General features: G+C 41.0%; 1 protein-coding gene across 2 annotated transcripts in view; it reads right to left on the reverse strand.

Moving 5' to 3' along the window:
• Positions 1–247: 247 nt before the first annotated feature.
• BLVRA (biliverdin reductase A) overlaps positions 248–24,774 on the reverse strand; it is a 29,932-nt gene continuing 5,405 nt past the window's right edge. The window contains exons 2-7 of one of the 2 annotated variants that reach the window (XM_030265299.4): positions 12,744–12,871; positions 10,996–11,115; positions 10,272–10,369; positions 8,801–8,908; positions 8,224–8,395; positions 248–3,463 (exon numbers count right to left, since the gene is read on the reverse strand). In XM_030265299.4, the coding sequence (XP_030121159.3) occupies positions 3,190–3,463; positions 8,224–8,395; positions 8,801–8,908; positions 10,272–10,369; positions 10,996–11,115; positions 12,744–12,862 (891 nt within the window). In that variant the 5' untranslated portion in view covers positions 12,863–12,871 and the 3' untranslated portion in view covers positions 248–3,189. The remainder of the gene's footprint in view (positions 3,464–8,223; positions 8,396–8,800; positions 8,909–10,271; positions 10,370–10,995; positions 11,116–12,743; positions 12,872–24,774) is intronic. The other variant, XM_030265301.4, reaches the window with a different exon arrangement.

Here is a 24,774-nt window from a genome sequence, read left to right on the forward strand (position 1 = left end):
AGAAATTTTGTGGGAGAGCTCATGAGGTGAGGTAAGGTCAAAAATCCAACCACAGCTGTATTCAGAACTTTGAAACAAGAGAAGGACACAGCTGAGGTCTTTAGGATATTATCACAGCCTATACACCCTGGCAGGATTTCACAGACCTTGAGGAGTGAAAAGGGAAGAAAACCAGTTGCAACAGAGACACTTTCAGCACGGGCAATGGGAGCTGCTAATGAAGGACAAAGGGAACAGAAAAGAATGATTAGGAGCTCCAGTATTTTATTGATGAGTTTGACATCTAGTTAAACAATGCATACATTTGGAACCAGACATCCAGTAGCTCCCATATACAAATGACTATGGTACCTTGGCAAATTGACAGGGCAGAAGGAAAAGCCATTTAGATGATGCAGGCTCCCAGGAGCAGGACAGACAGTAGTAGGTAAACAAGTCAGCTGGAAGGAATGGGAGGGGAATGAAGGAGAGTGTGGGATATCCAAGCTCTAGGCTCTTCCTTCCCTAGCTCAAATTAACCAGCTAATTTCCCCAGTGCTCTCTATAGAAGCAAGCTTCTCCAGAAGACAATTCACTGCACAATATTATACTGCTGCTCTACACAGCTCCCATTAATTTGTTTCCTAGGGAAATACTGCTCCCACCAGCAATTGCAAAGCATGCTTAGGGAGATGTGCTCACTAATTCTGATGCCTAGAGATGTGTGAATCTCCTTTCCTTTTCCCCTCTCTCCCCAGCTACCCATTATGAGTTAGCATGTAAGCGAGTGGCATTCATCCCATATTTGCAGATTAGGAGTTTGTCAAGGAACAGGAATTTTCACTGGCTGTCATACCTAGCAGACACACACAGGAGATTCCTATTCATTCTAATTCCAGATGGACTGCTTGTGTTTTGCCATAAATCCACTTTTCCCCCTCACAGAGCATCAGATCTGCCCATGCCATGTCCAACACAGCGGCACAGAAATCCCTATGAATGCTCGGTAAGGTATCCATTTGGGTGGACAAGTGTGGGATCTACCTGCAGAAATCTGCTGCCAGTTCACATGGGTCTCAATCCACTGAAGGCAACAGGAGATTTTTCACTGATTTTAACAGATAGGGGAGATTTAAACAAACATCACATGCAGAATTCATTCACACATCAAGCTCCAGTCATTGCTAAAATCCGACTGATTTGGAAGAAAATTGTATAGGCTTTTCTTTCTTGTTTCCAGCAGAGTGAATTGTATCCAGATTCTGAATGAACATTTACCCAAAGGAAGACTCTTAACTGGCAATAATGACTGGCTGCAATTATGTATACATTCACAACATACGTGCTCACTTATTAAAAAATTGCCCATATAATAAAATAGAAAAAAAAAAATTTTTTTTGGTTTGAAACAATTGCACACACTGAAGTTGGCTTCTATATTAATACAGCATCAGCAAATGCTGTAATTAGAAAGTAAAAGGCAACCAGAGGAATTGTTAATAGCATTGTGCAGTGCTTAGGCTTCTAAAACTAAAATGCTTCTTTAGGGAAGTGATAATGTTCTCATGTGATCCTTTGACTACAGTAAAAATGCTAAAGACCCATTCCCACAGGTGTCTTATGCTATAACCTGGGTTGGTTTTGGCTGGGGTAGAGTTAATTTGATTCAGAGTAGCTAATATGGGACTGTGTTTTGGATTTTGCTGGAAACAGTGTTGGTAACATTAGTATGTTTTAGTTATTGCTAAGCTGTGTTTGCACAGCCTCAAGGCCTTTCCTGCTCTCACCCCATCCTACCAGCACGTAGATTGGGGGTGCACAAGAATTTGGGAGTGGACACAGCCAGGGCAGCTGACCACAAAGCAATATTCCATACCATATGGCATATAAAGCTGGGGAAGGAGAATGAAGGGGGGGACATTCAGAGTGATGGCACTTGTTTTCCCAAGTAGCTGTCGTGTGTGATGCAGCTCTGAAGTCTTGGGAGTGGCTGAACACCTGCCTGCCCACTGGAAGCAGTGAGTGAACTCCCTGTTTTGCTCTACTTGCACGTGCAGTTTTTGTTTTTATCTGTTAAACTGTCAACCCACCTTTATCTCAGCCCACCTTTTTTCCCCCTCACTATTACCTTTCTGATTCTCTCCCTCATCCCACTGAGGTGCAATAAGCAAGCAGCTGCCTGGTGCTTAGTTGCCGGCTGACCATGACATAAACACACGGGTATATTTGCAAATTGCTGTTTTCTACAATGCTATTCTAAATTGATCACTATTCCCAATGAATTTTTCTGTCTCCAGAAATGCATTAGTGATTTATTTTCTTAAATGCAAGATATTTATTATTTTTGCTATGATCCACTCCCATGCCGAATTAGAACACAAATGAAGGAGAATAATATGCTGCTTCCAGTACAAAGCCAAAAATACTTAGGTTCAGTACAGAGCAGGCAGGCAATGCATTAGTTCAATGCACATTTCTCATCTCTGCTGGGAAAGGATTTCTATGTTGGCACAGGGCTTCAGAAAAATTGAAAGAAATCAGCATCTCTCTATCAAGAGACAAGACTCTTCTATTCTGGTTTGATACCAATACAGATTTAATTTGATGATAGTTGACCTCCAGTGTGAAAACCAGCCACACCCAAAAAAGCACAAAAAACCACACAAACCACCCCCCACCCCCCCCCAATATCTAACAGGCAAGACTACTAATTAGAGTAAATGCACAGAACAATTCAGGGCAATTGGAAGAAAAGGTCAAGACTGTGGTGGCACAAGTTTTGTATTTCAAGTAAAGAGGTGGAAAACTGAACTGGAACTTCATTCTAGAAAATAGTACAGGAATACTCTTGAGACATGTTCATTTCCAGACATATCTGGAATGAGGGGACGGACCCTGGGAGAGAGAATTATATATAGTATTTACAGTCCTGCAGGATCTACTGTCAGGGATATTCCCAGCTGAATCACAGGAAAGCTGGTTGTTGCTAGGCTCCTAACTGCCTGAAAGGACAGGGATGCATCAGAGCAGGGGAATTGCTTTGGTCTGGTGCAAACCAGAAGGCACAGGGTATATCCCAGACTCTCCCAGTATACCTGGTGAGCCCAAGAATCACAAGTAGTCAAAAAGAAGGTAATGAAACAAATAGCAACTGCTTGATGACAACAGAGCTTTTCTGTCTGCCTTGTTCTTCCTTCCCTAAGAGCAGTCTCAGGAATAGATTTTCTCTGGCTCTTCACAGTACTGCTGGATCACCTCGGCAAGGTCAAGACACCGCAAAATTCGCCATTTCTCAGCAGCCAGCTCCTCCTTGGAGACCTGGCCCAGCAGTTTCTTGGCAAAGAGGTTCTGATCCTGCATGAAAAGGCCCACAGAAGACCTTGGGGCTTCAGGGAAATTCTCCAGGCAACCACTTGTGAAACAGAAGTTGATTTTCTTTTCACGTCTCATCCCTGGTCCCCTTTCTTCAATCCAAGTCAAGGGTCTAGTGTGAAGGAGCAGAAAAAAAGTATTAATTAAGAAATTGAATCAACAATTCTAATTTCTTCAGGTTGTTTTCTCAGTATTTGCAGAAAATGCTCTAATAAAGGCACCATTTTAAAATATCGATTATTGCACATTTAGGCAACGTGTCCTGACCAACATGCCTTGTGGTTATAGAGCTCAACAGCAGGTAAAGCCTTAACTCTGCCACTGTTTCATGCTATGACATTCAGCACACCATCTAAGCTCTGTGCAGCTTTGTTTTCCCTATGCACAATGTGAAGCAAGCAACATCAAGCCACGTCATTAGGAAGAGGTAAGTCTGTGGGCTGTTTGTGGACTTGCATGGAAAGTGCAGATAAATGTCCAAAAATTTTGTATATAATTCAGTCACAGCTAAACTCAAATGGCCCTCAATGTCTAGTCATTCCTCCAGCAAGAACAGATTTAAGTCACACAGGTACATAATCATGACCCAGGTGCTACTGTGTGAGCTGAACCCCAGTGAACAAATTCACTGACACAGACACAAGTGTCCATGCTCTCTGAACTTTTAAAATGTTTCATTCTCATCACTGGGAGCACTGTGCTGATCCTAAAATTTATACCTACACAGACTCTCAAGAAGGGCTTTTTAAATCAGAGCAGAGTCCTGTCTTACGCCAACAGGATAGCACAGTCTCCAAACCAAGCCTGGGGAACTAGCTATTGACTTGCATAGCTCACACCTTCCTTCCCAACTTCCCATCTTAGCTGAGGGGAAAGGAGCCATGGGACATGCTGTGCCACTTCATGGGTCTTACCAGAGTCCTTGACCCAACACTGCAACGCTTTTGAGGAATGGCCCTCAACATCAGCCACAGTCACAATGCTCCCTTCCTGGTCTTTTGTCAACTGCCTGAACCATACCATTGCCTTTCTGCAGCTCATTCATCAGCACTCACTACTGACGCTGTTTAGAGGATGCACATTATTTTTCTTACTTGGTTATTGATGGCCCTTCCACAGTTCTTTATAGCCTACTTTAGTCTGCCACTCACAAATGATGAAGGCATCAATAGCCTGGAAGAATAAATTCTGTCTCCAAGTACTGCCCATGAAATCTTCAGTATCATTAGATCTGGAAAGAAAGTCCTTATCAATCTGCCCTGAACACATTCTGCAGAGTGCTCAGCTTAATGTTTCTGCACCTCTCATATTTTATGCTCTAGGAATCAGTTTCTATATTTACATCGTCATATCAATTATTCTTTCCTCACCTGTACTTCCGCATCTCCACCACTTCCCCCTACAAATTAAGCATGGCCAGATGAACCTGATTGAACAGAATGAAAGAACTGGGGAGGGGGTGGGGAATATCCAAATCACAGCCTACAAGAATGCACAAAAAAAATATCAGAGGACTAATAAATGCAAAGGCACCATGTGTTTTAGGAAATCCCAGGGCTACATGTCACTGCAAGCCAGAAGGATGTTTAGGGGTCATATTGCTCAGTGTTTTCCACGTTCCCATCCTACTTCCCTGAGGTAAAGGCTGTTGATCTGGGTCAGAGGCAGGCTGCTGAGCAAGCTGGGCTTTGCTCTGACTTGACAGAGCTGGTTTTATATTCCTATGATAGTAAAGAGTCAGAGAGGGTTGAGGCCACTGTTACTCAAAGCTCCTTTATCTCAGGTGGGTAGGCATGAAGAAAGCACTGGGCAAGCACAGGCAAAGATTTCCATAATGTAATAGCAAGGAGTTCTTGGTATGATCCAAAACAGGCCCTGTCGGTGCAGGATCACCTCCCTGGGGTGATCTAGAGCATATGCACACCAGTGAGCAGGCTCAAGTTTATGATTTCTGCTCCAGCTTGGGAAGCCACTGAACCAGAAGCACAAACATGCGGAGCGGGAAGAATTTAACCAAAGTGATTAGAATGACTGATTTAGATCAGTGAGCAGGAAAATGTTGGATTTACTAATAGATTTATCTTCTGCAACTGGATTTTTAGTCATAGTCCCAAAGAGAGATTGATTCTACTTGATTGGTAAGCAAAATGTATTAATTTTTAATTAACAACTTCTACTCTGAAATAAGCCTCTTGCTTTGCTATAAAGATAAGTATGTTGTATTTAAGCAGTTTTGTATCTTAAGGAACAGATTTGTATTTTATTCAGAAAATTGTGAAGGGCTGTAGCTTTTTTTGGGTAAATAGACAATTTACCCACTTTCATTAAAATTTGTATCAAAGTATTAACTAGCTACAGATATATTTAGTTATTTAGAAGTGTTAGTAGAGTTACTTACAAGCAACAAATCCAACATTTTTGATATCTGAATAAAGCCAGGTTACATATGTTGGATAGTTAAAGAAAAATAAAATTTAATCAAGCACACAAACCACCTTTATACTGACTGTTTGCAAAGCAAACATTCTGCAGTGAAGAAAATACCCTGATTTTCTATGGCCATTTTGTGTTTCCAAATGGCCAAAAACTGATAGCATTTTCTCAGCTACATTGTAAAAGACTTTTTGCTTTTCTGATTCCTTTTTTCCTCAAATAATGAGTGGACATTGCTGGACTGCAATAGCTCAACAAACCAATATGAAGCAAATATTCTTTGTACCACCAGAAGAATTAAGCTGGTTTCATGCTTGAAAGAATTCTGGGTCCACTCAGCTTAAAATTTCATGCAGCAACTTCTGCAGAAAGCATCTATTACATCATTTTCTAAGAATGTTCAATTTGGAGATATTTTATTAGACTCTGTAAGCTTAGCTCTCCATAAAAACGGAAATTCAAATGTTTCTTGTCAGTATATGTTTAGGAAATATCTTCAACTTCCTTCAAACATTTTCCTTTTAACTCTTTGAAAATGACAATATTTTTAATTTATCATTAAATCAATGAGAGGCTCCCTTAGCCTGCATGAGAATTAGACAATTGGACCCTATCCATAGTTAGAATTAAAAGAAATGCTGCCCAAATCTTTATCTCGCCAGCTTGCACTAAATATTGATTTCTGACATTTACTGAATCCAAGCTCTGTAATCCTGGGACAGGAACTGCAGTCCCAAAACAGACACGCTGTCAGTAGAGGTTTGGCTCTTCCTGGATTACTCAAGAGAGGCTGTCAGCTCAGCTGTCTTGGACACACAACAGAGGCAGAGGTCATCTCTCAAATAGCTGGGTGCAGGCATTAACACACCTCCAAAATCCACCCAGAGCCAGACAAGAAGCGAGGGTGGGCTGTGCAGTGGAGACAGACTATACCCTTTACACAAATCCCTGCTTAACAAGCAGAACACAGGTCCCTGCATTCTGCACCTGCTGTATTTTCCAAGGCAGAAATAGGATGAATTAACCTGATTTCTCAAGGTTACTGAATTCATGTCTTTCAAAAAAGGATGGGATAGCTCTCATGAAAGGTACAGACCTTTCCCATCCTTCAGCAAAATAAAGGTTGGGCAAATTAGATCTGTAACACCACCACCATTACTGCTGGGCTATAACTTCACTTGACAGAGCGTGGGCCAAATTCTCTACTGCAGTAACTCCCCTGACGTCAGTGGGGGAAGGTCAGTAGGAAATATGGCCCCAGCACTGAATACAATACAGGAACGCTATGTAATTTTCCACCCACCCTAAATTATTCCAGAGGCGTAAAACTGACTGTCCCCAAAGTTATTAAAACTCTTATGGTGAGAAAACACTGATCCATACAAACAGTAGTGGCCAAGAGAAGCAAATATTGCTTAGTGCTGAGGAGCAGGAAAAAAAAAAATCCAGAACCAGTTCTGTATCCAGCAAATATAATAAATAGCAGCTAAGGACTACCCAGGAGACAGGACAGGCAGGGAAATGTTTAAACCACCCACTAGTTCCATCTGCTGGAATTAGTTCAAAATCTCACCCTATCTAGATCTTTACAGCTACTTATGTTACTAGCAAATTGCTAAGAGGGTAAACAGAGCTTGTATACAGAGTTCTGTCCTCTCACAACTGCATTTTAAAAGGAATTGGAAATGCTGTTTTATTTAAAGAGAGAGGAAGATTGCTAAGACAAGATGATAATCCCATTATAAACTGCAATGGGGTTTGTAGAGCAGCTGATGAAATGCTTCAGCAGGCCTGTGGTGAAGTTAAGAGTTTAAAGAAGCCCTGATTATTCACTCCCCAGATAGCTAGTCCTTCAGGTTACTACTTTGACTACACATTTATCTAAAGTGCTTGGCTAGGTTTGGGCTTTTTAAGAGGTCTATCAGCATATCTGCAATCAAAGGAAAAAACACCAAAAAAACCTAGTTCCATCACCATTGGATAGTTTCTCTCTACCTTTTCATATCAGATAATTCTCAAATTGTATCTGGTTGCTTTAAACTGATGTTGTAAGTAACTTCAACTTACTTGAAAGGACATGAACTTTGCACAGATGGCCCAGAATGACCAAACCTGAGAGTTTCCACCATTCTCTGGATCAAGCTGAGTAGTCAAGCGACAGAATGAAATACTGGGGACTTGTTTCATAGTTATGATATACCAATTTTTATCAAGGCTATTAAAAATACCCTAGTTGATAGGAAGGATATTGTCACTTCATAATAAAGGGAGATAAAACTCAATATTATAAAATGCATCTTTAAAAGACATCTACACTTTTATGCTAGCCTCCACCCATGCTGTTTCCACAAGAGGCGAAGAGAATGCAAAACTCCTGCAGGAAGAAGTCCTGCAGATGATGAGGAGCCTGGCTCATGTGCTGCCATAGGCATTACTCACTTCTTGTTTGCAGTCTGAAAGTGAACAGTCATTCTGGAATAATTCTTATCCTTCTGCTTCTCTCTGGTGGCAGAGGTAACAGTGAGGTCTCCAAAGAGGTCAATTAGCCACGTCAGACGGGCAATTCCACTGAAAGCTGGGAATCCTGATTTGTTTTCATCAAGGACACTACCTGGTGGAATAGAAACTCTTGAGGACCAGGAAATAGAATAATGCCTTCTGCATAGGAAAGGATGAAGAAACTGCAGTGTTGCAGGGTCAAAGATCGGGGTATAGAAAGGTCAGTGGATGGACTGAGTAGGAAAGTCAATAAACACATTTAATGTCGAAATGGATCAGTTGATGAGCTATGGCAGAGAGGGCTGCAAAAAAGTACATATACAACAAACCCTTCAGGACATGGTGAGGACAGGAGGGTGTATGTGGATTCAACAAGGGAATTATCCAGAACCAGTACCTGTGTATCTACTCAGTTTATAGATAGAGTTTTGTGTGAAAGGACTGAATGAAGCCTGGAAGCACTGGCATCCCTGGGGAGCAAATCCAGATGGACTTTGATTTCTTCAGAGCTACTGACCTGTGAAATGCAAAGTTCCCTTCACCAGGTCTTTCCCAGCCACCTCTTTTTTCAGCTGTTTATACTCTTCAGTAAGAAGTTCAATGTGCTCCACATGGAGTACTTTACCTGCCATTAAAAAAACCAAAACAAAACCACAAAAAACATCAGGACAGATTAAATACAAGTTTTCTGTGTGAATCAAAGTCATGTCTAAACAGTAAAGGCTTCACTAGCCACCAGTGTGAACTAACACAGAAATATTCATGCATAGCTCAGAAAGTGATGTCAGGAAGAAAATCAAACATGGAAACATGGGTCCTGTGCTGAAGCATCAATTTGGGTTAAGGATTTTCAGGAGACAACAAATACAGGACTGCAGGGACAGTAGCCACTACGTTTAACAGAAACTCTGTAATGAAACCCAGTACCCAGCTAAGCCTGAAACATGAGTCTTCAGAGTAACAGATGGATTAATTCTTGGCTTCTTTCCCCTCACATTTCCTTGTTCTGCATTTTTCCTCCCAGGGTAGTAGGAAAGAAAAAGGAAGGGGGGGAAATAAAGCATAATGTTCAGACCCAGATTGGAACAATTTTTAAAGGAATATCTCCCTCCAATTGCAATTAATTGGGCTACTTTGAAATAGAGGTTATCCAATACAAGTTAAATGTGTCCTTCACTCAGTATGTGTTTTTCTGGAAGATTTCCAGGAGAATCATTGTAGGCTGCTAATAGTAACTGCTGCTACTTCAAGAAAAGAGCCATAAATTCTGCTTAATGTGAAACCATTTGGTGAGCAACAAGGCAGTAATGTGTTGGTACAGGGAAACAGGAAAGCAGAAATCCTACACCTCCAGTGTTTCAGGACAAAAGTCACAAAGGAGATCTTTAAGAAGCAGTGCTATAAAAAGTGCAGTTTGTACAAATGATTTGCACTCTGCTTCTGCCCAGCACTGCTCTTCCCCTTGCAGCCCCATTCATCCCTTTGCACCACTGGGATGGGACCACACAGTTTCTGGAAATAAAAGAGATTTTGCTTAGTGACAAGCTGTCTTTCAGGCAGGGATGCCTTGCTGGCCTACAGTAGCATGAGCAGCTGTGTGTGGCTAGTACATCACAAATGCTAGAAGCTAGGAGAGCTGCTTACAGTTTCATTTCCAGGGAGAGAGAGGACAGGGAATTGCACAAATCTGATAGCTGCATTCATCAAGTGCTTTACTATCACAGTGACAAAAGTTTCTCCTCTTTAACTTCATTCTAAGCATCACAAATAGAGGCTAGAGTTTTTGTGAGGGCAAACGTACCTTACTCTTAGCATTGACATTTGTGTGTTTGTTCCCCTGTTGGCACAAGTCTTACATCCTGGACTGGCACATCTCTGAGACAGTCATACTCCCTTTCACATGATGACTAAAAGTAAGCTGGAGACTTGCCTTTGAGTTCAGACCCAACAGGTAAGACTGCTTACACTCTTGAGAACAAATGTGTTACCTTTCTGCTCAGCCATCTCCCAGAGCTCATGGGCTGCCTTTGCAGACAGTGCCATGGGGTACTCAACAAGGACATGTTTCCCAGCTTCCAAGAACATTCTGAAAGGGATAAAAGATCAGCCATTAAAAAGAATATTATCCTAATCCTCTCTCACTGTGCAAGCTGCTTCTCATTCCCACAGCCAGCTTCACATGGAGAGATGCACAACATGGAGTAACAGAAATAAATGACAACCTTCCTAGGAAGGATGGTGTAGTGGCTACATCACGCATTTAAACAGCAGGGGAGCAGGGTTTTAGTTCTTATTTTGCCACAGAGTTCCCTCACTCACCTACAACAAGTTGCTAAAATGCTACAGCATTCAGCACAGCAATTTACAACTTACAGACTTGCAAGCAGTTGGAGTGAGGTGCTGGACAACCCTTCCACAATATAATCTGTGAGGAAAGGCTTTAAATCCTGTTTTAAGCTGCCTGTCCATCAAACACAGGCCTAGAGGTGAGGAAATGGAATTACTTGAGAAATTAATGCATCTTAAATCCGACTCTCTTCCAGGGCTTATTGGTGCTCTAGGGAACTCACTATCATTCACTTCAGGCCTTTAGTCTGGCAGTCTTTCCTCAGTGTTCATATCTTCTCCTGCAACAGCTTTACACAGCTCCTCTGTGCTTCTAAAATATAGGGGAAACGAGGAAAAGAACAGGGGAAAACCCCCCCAAAATACCTGATGGTTTCTTCATGGCTTTTGTTCTCTGTGCTGATGAAGGCTGCATGGATGTCTTTGTTTCTCAGAGCATCTTCCAGGCTAATCTGCTTAGCCTCATTAATATTGCCAAAACTTCTCCTGTATATTTAGTATAAATACAACCAGAGTATAACTATCACGATGCATTTTTCCCAACCACATATTGTGTAGCAGTACTTAAAAATTGTTCCCATGGACCACTGTACACGTACTAGCAGTACTCAAAAATTGTTCCTGTGGACCACCGAGTTCAACCAGGGTATAACAACCAATTTCCTATCCCGGAAGAGCATGAGCACTTACAGACAAAAGTGGAATGGAGAAGAGAAAAAAAAGGACCAGTCTGCAGGTGGTGGTATCAGTCCAGAAACTGGCCTGCAATTGAACTGTCAAGTCCTTCTGGTTTTAGTGTTTCAGTTTTTAATAAGAGATGTTGTGAAAGAGTGACTTGAAAGACAGCAGTGCTCCTATGGGAGAACTTCTCCCCACCATCCTGGACAATGTGGACAAAAGCTCTCGAGATGGCAGGGATGCACACAACTGCAAGTACAGACAAGCAGGAGAGGGACCAAGCAGATGCTTGGCTATGATGGCTAACCCTGCAACACACACAGCACGTCAGTGCTAAGGGGAAAGCTCTCTTGGGCAGCAAGCTGAGAACAGCTCCAGCTGAAAATGAAACACACAATCCCTCCAAAAGCCCCTTGCATTACTGCTGACTGGAGCAGGAACCCTGACAGTGCTAGGATAGGTGACAGAGGGCAGGAAGGCAGGCCACAAGCAGGACTTGAAAGCAAAGACAGGTGGCAATTGTGTGTGATGGGGATGCAAGGAAGATTACTGTGAATCATGCATTTCAAAAGCATTGCTCCTCAAAAAAAACCCAAAACAATGGTAGAAACCCTATCTTCAGTGCTCTTCAAGGCTACCTGTAGCACTAGCAGAGGCACCAGAGAACCAAAAGTGTATTTGGCAGGAACTAAAGTGGGTGATCTGATCAGTCCTTTCTATCTCAAACAACCCTGCACAATTTAAATATAGCTGGAAAAACACATTCACAATCTGAGACCCATTAAAGGTACTGCCTAACTATTTTAAACTTTTCTGCTCCACTGTAATGGGTCAGACAGTGCAACAAGAATGCTCAGAGGGAGATCCATACTAAACTTCCACAGTTCCAAACTAGTGAGAAAAACTCTTTTTCTCTACAAAGCTAAGAAGGATAAAAAGCAACTGTATTACATGTAGCAAATCATGGGATTTTCTTTAGATATCTACAGGGTCATTACCTGGTTAAAAAAAATACTAGAATTTTATTATGAATTTGGACTATTGGGGACATTAAAACATGTTTTTGCAAAATAACTTTTTAAAACTCTGTAAAACCTTTTTCTTAGCATTTCTAGAAGTGTCATGCAGACACAAGATCATTTAGCACACTTATTGACTGCACTACCTTAAATCTACAGGAAATTCCAGTCAGACAATTTATTTTTATCACACATATTCTACAGCAAGAACATCTCTCAGTCTTTAGTTTAGTAATTTCTGAAAGATACCTCACTAAGGTAACCTATTTGTTCCCTCTTGCAAAGCTTTCTGTACTCCCCTCTGAGCTGCCACTCAGAATGACAGGTGTATTTGCATGAACTTCCCCTTTTTGGCTTAAAAAAGAAGAAAAAACATTGCAATATACATATTAGACATGCTAAGATGAATTTTCTAACCTGGATACAAATCCAAAGAGTTTCAGGTGCTCAGAAGGGCTAGAAGGCATCGGATTCATCAAGTCTCGGATTCGTGCTAAGCCAGCAATTCCAACTCCAACCACCACTGTCCCAAACATTTTGCTAATCTGTCCAAAAGAAAAAAAAAAGAGCAACGATTTTTTTGTTTGTTTGTTTGTTTTTGTTGGATTTTTTTTTTTTTTGATAACAGGGTCAAGTGCAACTTGGAGGGAAGGTGTGAGAATGGATACTCTTGAACCCTGCTTTCATAGCATTATTCAGGTGTCAGCAACCAACTAACAGAGATGCGATGTTATTGGCTACTGAGCTCACTCATATCCATTGAAATGGGATCCACCAGTTCAGACTGTCATAGGACCGGTCTTGATATTTGTATTTAACAGCTATTAAATCACAGCTCCAGCAAAGTTCTTCCTTTCTGTGAATAGAAAGCAGACTTCAAAAGTGAGACATTCTTCTATTTATATCACCACTTCCAAGCTGGAAAGGAGCCAAAAGGTTCTGCAAACCCAGCAGAGCTTTATATAAACCCTGCTGACTTCCTGAGCGTCTGCAGCACGGTGCCACACAGACAGTCCCAGTGCTCAGCAGCATAGCAGGAATATTTTGGGACAGGAAGCAGAGAGCATCTCTGTGTTCCCCACGTAACCATCAACACATCCTGCAATGCCAAGCTGTAACCAACCACCGAATTTTATCAAGATGCTTGCTTGACATTTCCATGCCCAAAGAAAGCTCTGCTATCTCTTTAATGACAAGTAGGCATCTCTAAGATTTACAACTCCTAAATGCAATTGCTGACACAACTGCATGATATGGAAGTTGAGACAGGCATTGCACTCACTGGCTGGGCTGCTGGGCCTCTGGCAATAAATTCTGTTGGTTTCATGATTTGCTGTTCATCTGTGGAAGCACTTGACAAGTGATGAAACTTTTCAAGCTTGCACTGTTCCAGCATCCTGAGGACTAGCAACACTTTGTAAGTTAATTGAAGATTTACAGGAAAATGGCCTAAAATGTGTTAGGTCAGATCAGACTCTCTCCATTTTTTGTTCCTTCTGTCTCATGAAAACATCCCTTCAATCTCTGTTTCTTCTGTTTCAGTCTTCTTCCTGCCACTGCCAATCCCTTCGCTTGAGTGAACTCTTTAGATTGTTTACATTGCTTGGCTGCAGCCCTTCACATTTTTCTGAGATTGAGATGGGTAAATGGACAACCCCACTTAAGTCCTCCTTGTGCCTCTTGTCTGACAGGATGACAGTGCAGCAGCAAAGACATAAGTGACTGCTCTGGCAGTGCAAGAGGTTGACAGCTGCTGGCACAAAGGAAAAAAGATCCCCTTTGTGGATATTCTCAGTTCACTCAGAGAGAAAAAGAGAAAGATTTCTGCCAGGCTAAGCCTGGGAAAAAGTCGGAGAGGAATGTAAACAATCTATTATCTTGCTTTCTGTTCATATTGTTTATAGATATGTTCTACCACACTGACCTAAGTCCAGTGTACCAATCAGGTGACATGTTTGTTTTTATTTTAAGACCAATGGAATTAATGTTCACAATGTTCTGTATAAAAGAGAGAGGTGCTTCTGAATAAACACTCATTTGCCTTCTGAAATCTTACATGTCATTTTGCCCATCCCTGGCTCAACAGTGTCACCCCTCTCCAATCACATGCCATGTCTGTATTTCGGTTTTCCTTTAAGCTCCTGCCTGTGGTGCCGAATGCCCCTCACTTTATACATGCCAAAAAGATACAAAGGTAAAACACAGAGAAGCATGTTTTGTGTAAGAAAATAAATTAGTGATATATCAAAGAGTTCTCATGGGGAATTACAGTGACATTTTATTACCAAGTATCTGAGGTATGACATGGTGACACTATTCACCATGGAAAAGAAGTGTGTAGGACAGGGGCAGGGGGTGGGGTAAGGGAGGGCAACGTAACCACAAAACTATTTTCAGTACCACACACAGGCAGAGCCTTAGTCTGGGCCCTCCATCACATTTCCTTTTCTCTGTGGCCAAAGAGAAAAAGAGACAGATTTGCAGAATGACCTCAGCTGGAAGGAGCCCCAGAAGGTCACCCAATCCAAATCCCACTCAGTTGCACCAGAGACATGCTGAGTGCTGACTGCCCCCATGGCTGGCAATCCTTCAGCCTCCCATGTCCCTGTCACAGTGTTTGACCACTGCCACAGCAAGAACGTTTTTTAGTATTGTAAGGCTCCAAACCACCATGATAAATGAGACTTTTAAAAGGGCTTACAGTTGTTCATGTACTCTGAGGTAAATGCACAAGAGAAATACCAAGAAGATACTCTCAAGAGGTCAAAACAACAAAAAAGATTTTACTGGCAGGTTTAGAAAATCAGACAAATTTGGCAAGTTTAGGGCAACATTCAATCAACAGATAACACTTTTTAAAGCATTAACTTGGCTCATTCAACTTTGCAAACTCAAAGACAGCTCAATTCTAAGTTACTCAAAAGTCCAAGAAGAGGGAGTTAGAAGAGAAAGCAAGAAAAAAAGAAAACCAGAAGAGATATAGAAAAAAACCAAACATAGCTACCAGCTCCTGGGTTCTAGCAATATATAGACACACATTCCAAGAGGCAGTACATTCAAGACACCTGACTGCCTCGTGTTAGGCCTTAAAGACCCCTTGGCCTTCCTGGGCCCTTCCCCCAGGTGGGGCTTTGGTCATTTGGCCACTCAGGAGCTGAGCTATGGGCCCCAGAGGTGGGCGTGGAGCATCACCTCTACTGTGCCAGGGACTGGCAGCCACTGCCAGGCTGGGATACAGGCTCTAGGGTGGGGGTGTACAGGGCAGGGCACTGCCCCTTCCTCCACACACATACAGCCCATCACATCTCGAGACATCAATCTTTCCAGTCTCTCAAAAGTCCAGCTCAAAAAGAGCTGATCAGGAGCTTACTTTAAGTTCAGAAATTTTCAAGGTTAGTGGAGTGTTAAGCTGTTAATATTTTCCCATTGCCTTCAGCGGAATCAGGAGTTGAGTTGTACAGCAAACAAATTCCCCTGAACCTCCTACAGTTAGGTTGTTTCCAAGAACTACTTTTTTTTTTTTTTTGCTGGTGAGCTGCTGACCTCTGCTCCAGCAAAGCGGAGAAAGTGGGGAAGCTGACTACCTTCTTCGGGGAACAAAGAATGTCTCTCTGCAGATGCTCAGGTAGCCGAATATCAATATTTTTGCCTCTCCTCCTCCAAAAAGAATTTCCTGGTTTCTTCTGATTTCCTCAAAACTAACATTTAAGAGTAGCAAGAAGATTTCAACCTAAAGAAAAGACTTGTTACTGTGCAACCTGTTGCCATAGCAACCAACCATTGGTCCAGGTCAAGGGTTCAGTGGCTAATACACCGAAAGAGACAGCTATAAAATGAATGGTCCGGAACCTTTGCTTACACACGTGGCTAACAGAAAAACTGCTGTGTTTGCATCCCTGCTGCGGCTTTTTATTACCCTCATTTTGCTCACACACCAAAATCTGCAGCTGCTCAGGGAGAAAAGTAAATTAGGTGTTTTTTCAGAACTGTTACAAACCAGCTAAGACCAGAATAGAGAATTCTCATCTGAGAGTCCAGATGAATATATAAAAATTTACCTTTTTTTTTAAACCTTTACAAGAGGATAACAGCCACAATAATCTTTCAAGTAAAAAATGATGAAGTAGGAAACCCAAATCACAAACTGCTCTGCATGCCTTTCACACCTTTTTCTTAAAATCAGTGATCTCTGCTAAAGCTTTAATAAAAAATATTTCAGAGGCATTTTCAAGGCTGCTGAACTTTGATTCCTGTCATACTGAAAAAAAGTCATACTGTAAGTGATGCAACAGTATCCAAAAGCATTTTCTCCACCCTTTCCTAATTGGCTGCATGAAAGCAAAGAGAGCTGATGAGAAGTTTAGGAAATGTCTTTCATGCTCACATGCTGTGACTAAGGAATGTCTCTCACATCACGGCACATCACATCAGGGTTGCAGGCAGCTCTGCCAGGCCCACCACAGGTCCCCTCTGAACTGGGACAAGGGATGGTGGCTGACACTGACTGCTGTAGAAGCTCTTCCCCACTGACAGCCAGCACAAGTGGCTCCTCTTACCAAGGGAGATGAGCCTTGCATGACACAGAGAAAGAGCCGAGAAAGGCAAATAGCTGAAGAGGATCATTTATTCTACACCAAAATATCATCATACCATCGCCCCTCTGCTCTCTGCTGCATATTTCCTGCATTAGATCAAGGGTACCCTGTAGTAATTAAAAAAAAAAAAAAACAAAAAACCAAAAAATAGAACTGGTTTATACCCAAATAGTCTTGCAAAATTTACCAGCAAAATGGAATATTTAGCAGCAAAACAAACAATGGTGTAAGTCCAAAGAAATACATCACCCAGCACCAGTGCTCCTCCCCAGCGCAATCACAAGTGGGATCCTACATCTCAAAACTGCTAACACACACTGGGATAAGCCTGAGGGAAGTGAGGCTTACCTCTGTTTTGTTCAACACCACTAAGGCCATACAAAGTACTGCAGAAACAAGCTAAAAGGCAAAACTTACGAATTATCTCCCCTTCAAGAAAGTTTCTCATGGCATGCCTAGATGTTACAGAATGAGTACAAGCACCTTTCTCCTATGATATATAAAGAATTTCAGTAAGCCTCCTGAATTTTCCCTGCAGTCTATGAACTCTTGTTCCCACAAATATGAATAAATGACTCACATCAGAAATCAAAATAATTTATAGTTAATGTCACAGATGATAGCATAACACTGATGCAGGAGGTTTTCCTGAAGCAATCTCAGCCTGGTGTTTTAAAGTGTACTGCTTCAAGTGCCACATGTATGTTAAGAGTAGCAGAAACCTCACAGGTAAGTATTTAATCTGAAAATATTGTTGTCAAGGACCACCAGGGACCACCAAAGAGACCCCAGGACAAAAGAATGCATATGTAAAGGGGAGGGAAAATATGCTAATGATTTCTGGGAAATTATTATCATATGTATGTTTATTCTGGGAAAATCAATAAACATATATGTAAAATATATGTATTTTATAAACAGGTATATAAACAGGACCACTTCTGTATTCAACATGCATGATTTTTGAAGGAGATATCCCCTCGTGCACCTGGTCAAATAAAGAATGCCAGTGTCATAATGCTACACTGGTGTTAAGGAGTTTTTATTATTTCTGATTTTTGGTAACAGACAGAGGAAGTTTTCCAGAGCTCCTTTCAAATGGATTTGTTGTTTAGATATCATACAAAATATTTTTTCTCTCTTACTGCAGCAGAGCCTTGAGATGAGGGTTGCGGCACCTTCCTCAACAGAAGTCTACAGGGAAATACCAGATAGACAAGAGCAGTCACTGTAAAATCATCAAGATGAAAATTTGAGGTTTCTCTCAGCCCTAACTTTCTGATTTCAAATACCCAGAGACCTGGTGGATGCTGTATTAAGGGTGTTGGTACATGCTACAACCTGTGCCACAATATTGTGCTCTCATTGTCTACCCTTAGCATAAAACATCTGCCCAGAGCATAGAATGCAGAAACTGAACAGAGGGGATTCTGTTAGTGTTGTAAGTGTTTCCTTTTACCAAGGAAAAATTCACAAATACTCAAATTTAGCAGCCTATTCATGGGCATATAAATACCTTTTCTTTTTTTCCTGCAAGAAACCAGTTACGCACTTTAACTTCTGTATATGCTGAAGTACCTCCTGGAAAGAGACCCTGCAAAGGTTCCCAATTGAAGATTTTAAATAAAAAGGCAAAAAAATTATTGTTTGAATTCAGTTAGCATGATGGATTATTTTTACTCTGCTTTTACTGCAACCTAGAGAGAAAAGTAAAGTCTTCTTCAAGAAAAAGACAGCCAGAAAGGTAACCCCCAATGCTCTTCACCACTTCTCTTCAATACATTAATTGAACACAAAATGAGAATCAGAAATTTTCTCAAAAACCTGTCAAGACCATTTACAGTGTCCACATTTCAGAGGAAAACAGCAGCACCTGAAAATAAGAGAGCAACCATGTAGATTTTCCTTGAGAGCTGTTTGTTATGAACTTAAATATCTACCCCTGCCAGCACCTCTTCATCTCTCCCCACCCATCTCTCTGGCTATCACGACCCAGGCCACAGCCTGCTGACAGGCACATTGGCTCTGCTGAGTGAGTTATAACTTCAAGGCAGCAACACTCACAGAGGTTTGCCAGCAGAAAACAATCTCTCATCCTAACTGGCACCACTGTACTTTGGAAGCAGCCAAATGGAACTTTTCTTCCTGGCTTTTAAATGCCACTTGAACAATATGCCTGCATTGTTTTACATTTATATGCAGGTTCACCAATTAAATTATGGTTTTCCAGCTGACTGCCAAAGTTGAAGTTGATATAATTACATTGATATATGGACAGATGCTGTGTTAGGCTGCCAAACAAGCACCTTTACTCTATTCAGCAGATGGTGGATAATAAAGAACTGCAGTAGTAAAAGATACGCTGTCTCCAGCATTAATACCTGAGCAGGAGGAAAGCTTTTATTCAAACACAGTTCTGCTAACCCCAGAGTCTGCAGTAGTCCTGACACCCATCACATGGCTGCCTTCCAGAGCCTGCAACTCCATATCTGAAGCAAAATCATCCCACAAAAGTAATGTAAAATCATGAGAAGTACTGAAAAAATCTGAAGATCTGGTTTTAATATGTGACATATTTCACACTGTGGAGGATTGAAACAGAAGTTCTGTAATGTACCTGCATGCCAAGAATGACCATTTTGTCCTGCTCTCTTGCCTGTAGTCACCCTTTGTGATTCAGATTTGGTTGCTAGCCTGAAGAGGAAGAACACTTTTAAAACAGCTTCTCTACATATCTCTGAGACCTATCTTCAGTCAGACTAATTTTGCTTGAAATTCAAATTACATTTCAATATACCTACACTGCTAAGTTTGAAACTACCCAAGAAAGCATTGAGCCTGCTTAGGGGCACCTGAAAAATTAATTTGAGACAGACATGAAGGACTCCAGTTTCTATTTTATAAAAATATGCCCTTACAAAAAATTAAACTGTTACTTATAATAAGTTTCCAGGAACCGCTCTGGACTGAATTGCAGAATGTCTTGTGAAACTTTTGGTGGGTAAATAAACAATTGCATATAACTGCAGCCTCATCACTGCTACTTTTTAAGCAAAAGTCTGCTTTTATGTGGCTAATTAGTATATGCCTAAGCAAAGAGAGCCACAAAATGTTCCCAACATTTCTCTCAGGATTTAATGTTCTATAACAGTTTTTGAAAGTGAAAGGAAGAGGCGAGGAAGAGGCGAGGAAGAGGCGAGGAAGAGGCGAGGAAGAGGCGAGGAAGAGGCGAGGAAGAGGCGAGGAAGAGGCGAGGAAGAGGTGAGGAAGAGGCGAGGAAGAGGCGAGGAAGAGGCGAGGATTTTAACAAGCAGCAAGTCAATTACTTGGCAGTAAAGTCCATTCAGGAGAATGGAGTGTTTTGGAGCTATCAGTGATTCACAGATCCTAATTTTCCAGGTGACCAAACAACAGTATTGCTACACTACCAATCTGTGCCTGAGAAAATAAGCCCGAAAAAAGCTAAAAATTGTACTAACTCAAAAAAGGCGGAAAAAAAGCATGAAACATTCTTCACTACGTTTTTGACTTAACATCTGCATAAACACTGAAGCTATCATGAAGCTGAACTCTGTCAAGCCTGCTCCCTCCCCTGTGCTGCCTTCATTGGATTACCCCAATTGTGCTCTTCTCCCCTAAAGCTTCCCTATTGGATAACAGTTGTTTCCATGCCTCATACCCTCCTTTCTTTAAAAGATGCTGCAACACTCAGTCCTGTGCCTACTTGTCCCTGACCCCTCCTTGGTAATAAACTGCCTTGGAACTCATACAATGGGCTCCTCTCTGTTTCTTTGCCTTGGTTGGTAGCATTGCTCAGTAGCTGTGTCACACACGCCACAGCTTGCTGCAGGGAGCTGCAACTCCCTTTGAGCACTGCCACCCTACAAGAGGTCTCGGAAGAGATCTGGGGGCAGCCACTCTGGTGGTGCTCTCCGGTCACCGGGAGTGTGCCAGCCAGGAAACCTCTATCCTGTGGCCACAGCTGAGCACTACAGACAAGTGCTTTGCAGATAAACTGATGCCAAAAGAGGCTTCCAACCTTTTTCTATAACACAACTGAAAGTGATGATAAACAAATACAAAAAAATGTTCTGAAATATTTTCTCACCACATCTGCCCCTGCATTTCCCTGCCAATTACTTCAGTCCTTTCTACAAGCTCTCTCTTCTTCAGAGGGCCGAAAGAATGCAGAACTGGGCTGGGCAGAAGCAGGAAAGCTGTATTTCCAGGCTGTATTTTTACTTTCTCACAGAGTTCACTGGTTGACCCAAGGCAAGCAAATCATACCCCATTTTCCTATCAGTCCCCAGTTCCAGAACAGTGGGAATCTCTTCTGTAAAGCACTCTCAGACCTCCTGACAATAAGTGCAAAGTGAGAAGCAGGTATTATTACAACCTCTCTTCATCATGACAGGAAATCCCACACAGATCAGACATTTAGAAAATATGACTATAACTAAAGTTTGTACTGAAAAATCTATATAAAACAATGCCCTACAACAAACAAGAAAACTATAGGTTCCTTCTTTTCCTTCTTTTGTTCTTAAATTAATCTGAAACCCAAATCCTAAAAGGAATTATATGTTTGCCTAGCTTTAGTTGCAAGTAATCCCATTGATCTCAATGAGAATACTCCTACAAGCCCATTAAGAAAGATCTCTTGCTGTTGACTGTAATATTAGTATGCACAAGAACAAAACACATATCCAGCTACGAGTATGTTCTTTTCATATCATTACAGACTCAACCCAATAGATGATACTTATCTTCCGGTCCGCTAAAGGTCACTGCATCCCAGATCTCTATCAGGCTGATCTATTTTGAGAATTCCCCAAATGAAAAAAGCACTCCTACTACACACTGCAGTCACTATGAAGACACTGCTTACCATGGCTGATGAAATCCTCTGCCTGCATTGCTAGCATGACAGCAACTCATATCACTTGAAGGCCTGACTCATACTCTCTTCAAAGAAAACAATATATACACACAGAATTTAGGTAATCAGACAAGTACTTGTTTTAGCTTTCTCACCCCAGAAAAAAAAAAGAAGTGTTCACCCTTCTAAAATAAATTGAGTGATATAAAATTGTTTTTCATGAATAACTAGATTGAGATGACTTAGGAAATAGATAAACTTTTGCATAAAGTTGTAATCTTAAAAATTATGCTCTATCACCTCTGTTATTTTATCAGTCTATCACTCAGTAGGGCATACAAAATGCAGTGGTTGCTGTCCATTCCCATTACGTTTTGGAAATCTATCAATGTCATAAATTTCTTGAGAGCAGGGAAAACCAGAAGGTTTTGAATGAAGAGTAACAACTGCAGCTACTCTCTCCTGACTTTGGAGCTCAGTATTTTTCATCTTAGTGGGCAACACAACACTTAAGAATCACAAAGGCCAGCCTCTCTCTCATTAATAGTCTGCAATTCAATGTGCTTTAGCAGTCAAGTAATTGCAAAGTGCTACTCATCTGTTAAAATTGTCCTAAGAAAGCAAACACCTTTTCCGAGGTTATCGGCCACTAGAGGGGGTATTTGGTATATTACCGAAAACCTGATAAAAATGTAAAAAAACAAACAAACAAACAAACAAAAAAACCCAAAAAAACAATATCATGAAGGTTACAGAAAACCTCTAAAAGCATATTTCCCACGGTACTGCAGCTGCACATTAGAGTTCATGCAAAGTGTTTTTGGAAGAACAAGGATTTATTTGTATATAACTGAATACAATGCATAAGCAAACCCCGTATCTCCCAATTCCTAGGTTTACCCAGATCAAACCCTGCAATTCCTGAAAGAGAAGATGTAGTCTTATATACCAAGATGATGGCTAAAACACCGCTAGTTCTGATTTGATTGTACAGTAGGTCAACTCTGAGCATGCCAAAACCTGAACCTTCAAGCATGCCAAGCTAGAAATTTACATACTCAGGATCAGGGTTAATAAACAAGCAAAAGAATGACCTATAAATTGGTTCCTATTTACAACTGTCTGCCTCTTTACAGATTCACCATCACCAGATTGATTGTTGCATAAAGTCTCAAAAAGGACCCCAAAAAACTGTCAACAAATTGGTCCAACTTCAACCAAAGTAGAAGCTTCTACTTGGCTAAAGCCACTCCAAAGCTACCTATATTTAAAACATGTCTAAGGAAAGATGAATGCTTATTTCAGCTTCTGAACGTGAATGTGCAACGAATACAAAATTCAAATTATAAATCAACTCAATGATTGAGTTCACACAGCGCCACTAGCTGAAGAAGGATACAGGATGGATTGTGCCAGGATATTAACAGCATCTTAGCTTCTACATACTTTGTTAAATCTCATCAGTTTGGGACCAGTGAAGCTGCTGGCAACTTCAAACAACCTCTCCAAAAATCTGTGTAAAAATAACTGTAATTTGGTAATAGACTTAAATACCATCCCTGCCTTCTTTATTTCCTTGCAGTCTGCCTTCAAAGATGTGAGCTAGGTTTTAGTGAAGCTGTCTGTTCAGAGGAGTATTTTAAATACACAACTTACTCAGAACCAGCATGGCCATGCAACTGGGATAAGAGAACACGGTATCACTCTTCTTTCCTCTGCCAAATCAATGTGGACTATTACTTTATTTAGAACAACTGTGGTTGTTATAAAATGGATAATATCCTATCACAGGCAGGATCAAGCACACAAGCACCTAATTTTGAAATAACTAAAATAGCTCTTGCAAAGGTTCATCAACAGACAATACTCTGGGCACTGGAAGAGGGAAACATACCTTTTAAAAGAGGCAGAAAAATACCTGGACCCTGGAAGTAGAAGATTTCCAGGAATGAATGCTTCCATTTAAAACATAATGCAAACATTTCTCTCTTATTCTCTGATTTTACTAGATTGTACCCACCTCATTTTTTCTGCAATATTCTGGTGAAATGATTCAACAGTTACTCTTGTAAGAGAAGAGCTTTGTCCCCACCTCAAGTTCATGTCCTTAACTGCACCATTCCTTTAAACAGCAAAAAGGCCACTGAGTTCTGAAGAGTGCCTTTACTGAACTACCACCATCCTGTGCCACCAATATTAACATAAATGCAATTCTAAAACGTCACAGGAACCCTGTTCCTGCTTATTCAGCCTTGCTACTTTTTAAAATGTCTGTCTAAATCCCTTTTTCTTACCTACTGCTAATTAAACTCAAGAAAGCATCTTGAGGTTCCAGGAAAGAAGGCTGTGAGCTTAATATTTATTATTTAAACCATCTCAGGCATGACTGTGGCCCCTCCACAAAACTAGCTTTAAACAGAAAATTTCTTTATTTATCATTAGAAATGGAAAACACATGGCACCTTACATTAATATAATAAATACAAACAGTACAGGTGGGCATCTGTAAGCTGTTGCTGTTTTATAGATGCCCATCTTAGACATTAGATACTAAATCTCTGGTTCTTCCCTCCCATGGTCAGACTTGAGAACACAAAGGCAGAAGCAGAGCCTCAGCAGCTCAGAAAATGTGAATGACAAATGTCTGCAATAATCCATCCTCAGATCCACTGGTTTTGTTTAGGATCAAACTGAATTGAACAAAGAATGTAATAGTGTGGCCAAATAACAGCTTGAGTCAAACTTAGAGATCACAAGCCATTTGACTACACTTGCTTTAAGGCCGGATGGCTTTTCCTCCTGATGGATTTGTTTTGCAGTCTGGAATAGGAAAGTTTATTCCAGATAGGCATATAAACAAAAATAAGATCATGTCAGAGACGGATAATAAAAATAATCAGGAGCACGTAGGAAAGGAATGTACTTTTTCTTAGAACAGCAGAATGGTTTGGGTTGAAAGGAACCTTTGAAGATC

Source organism: Taeniopygia guttata, chromosome 2 (assembly GCF_048771995.1).
Source record: "Taeniopygia guttata chromosome 2, bTaeGut7.mat, whole genome shotgun sequence".
Taxonomy (NCBI): domain Eukaryota; kingdom Metazoa; phylum Chordata; class Aves; order Passeriformes; family Estrildidae; genus Taeniopygia; species Taeniopygia guttata.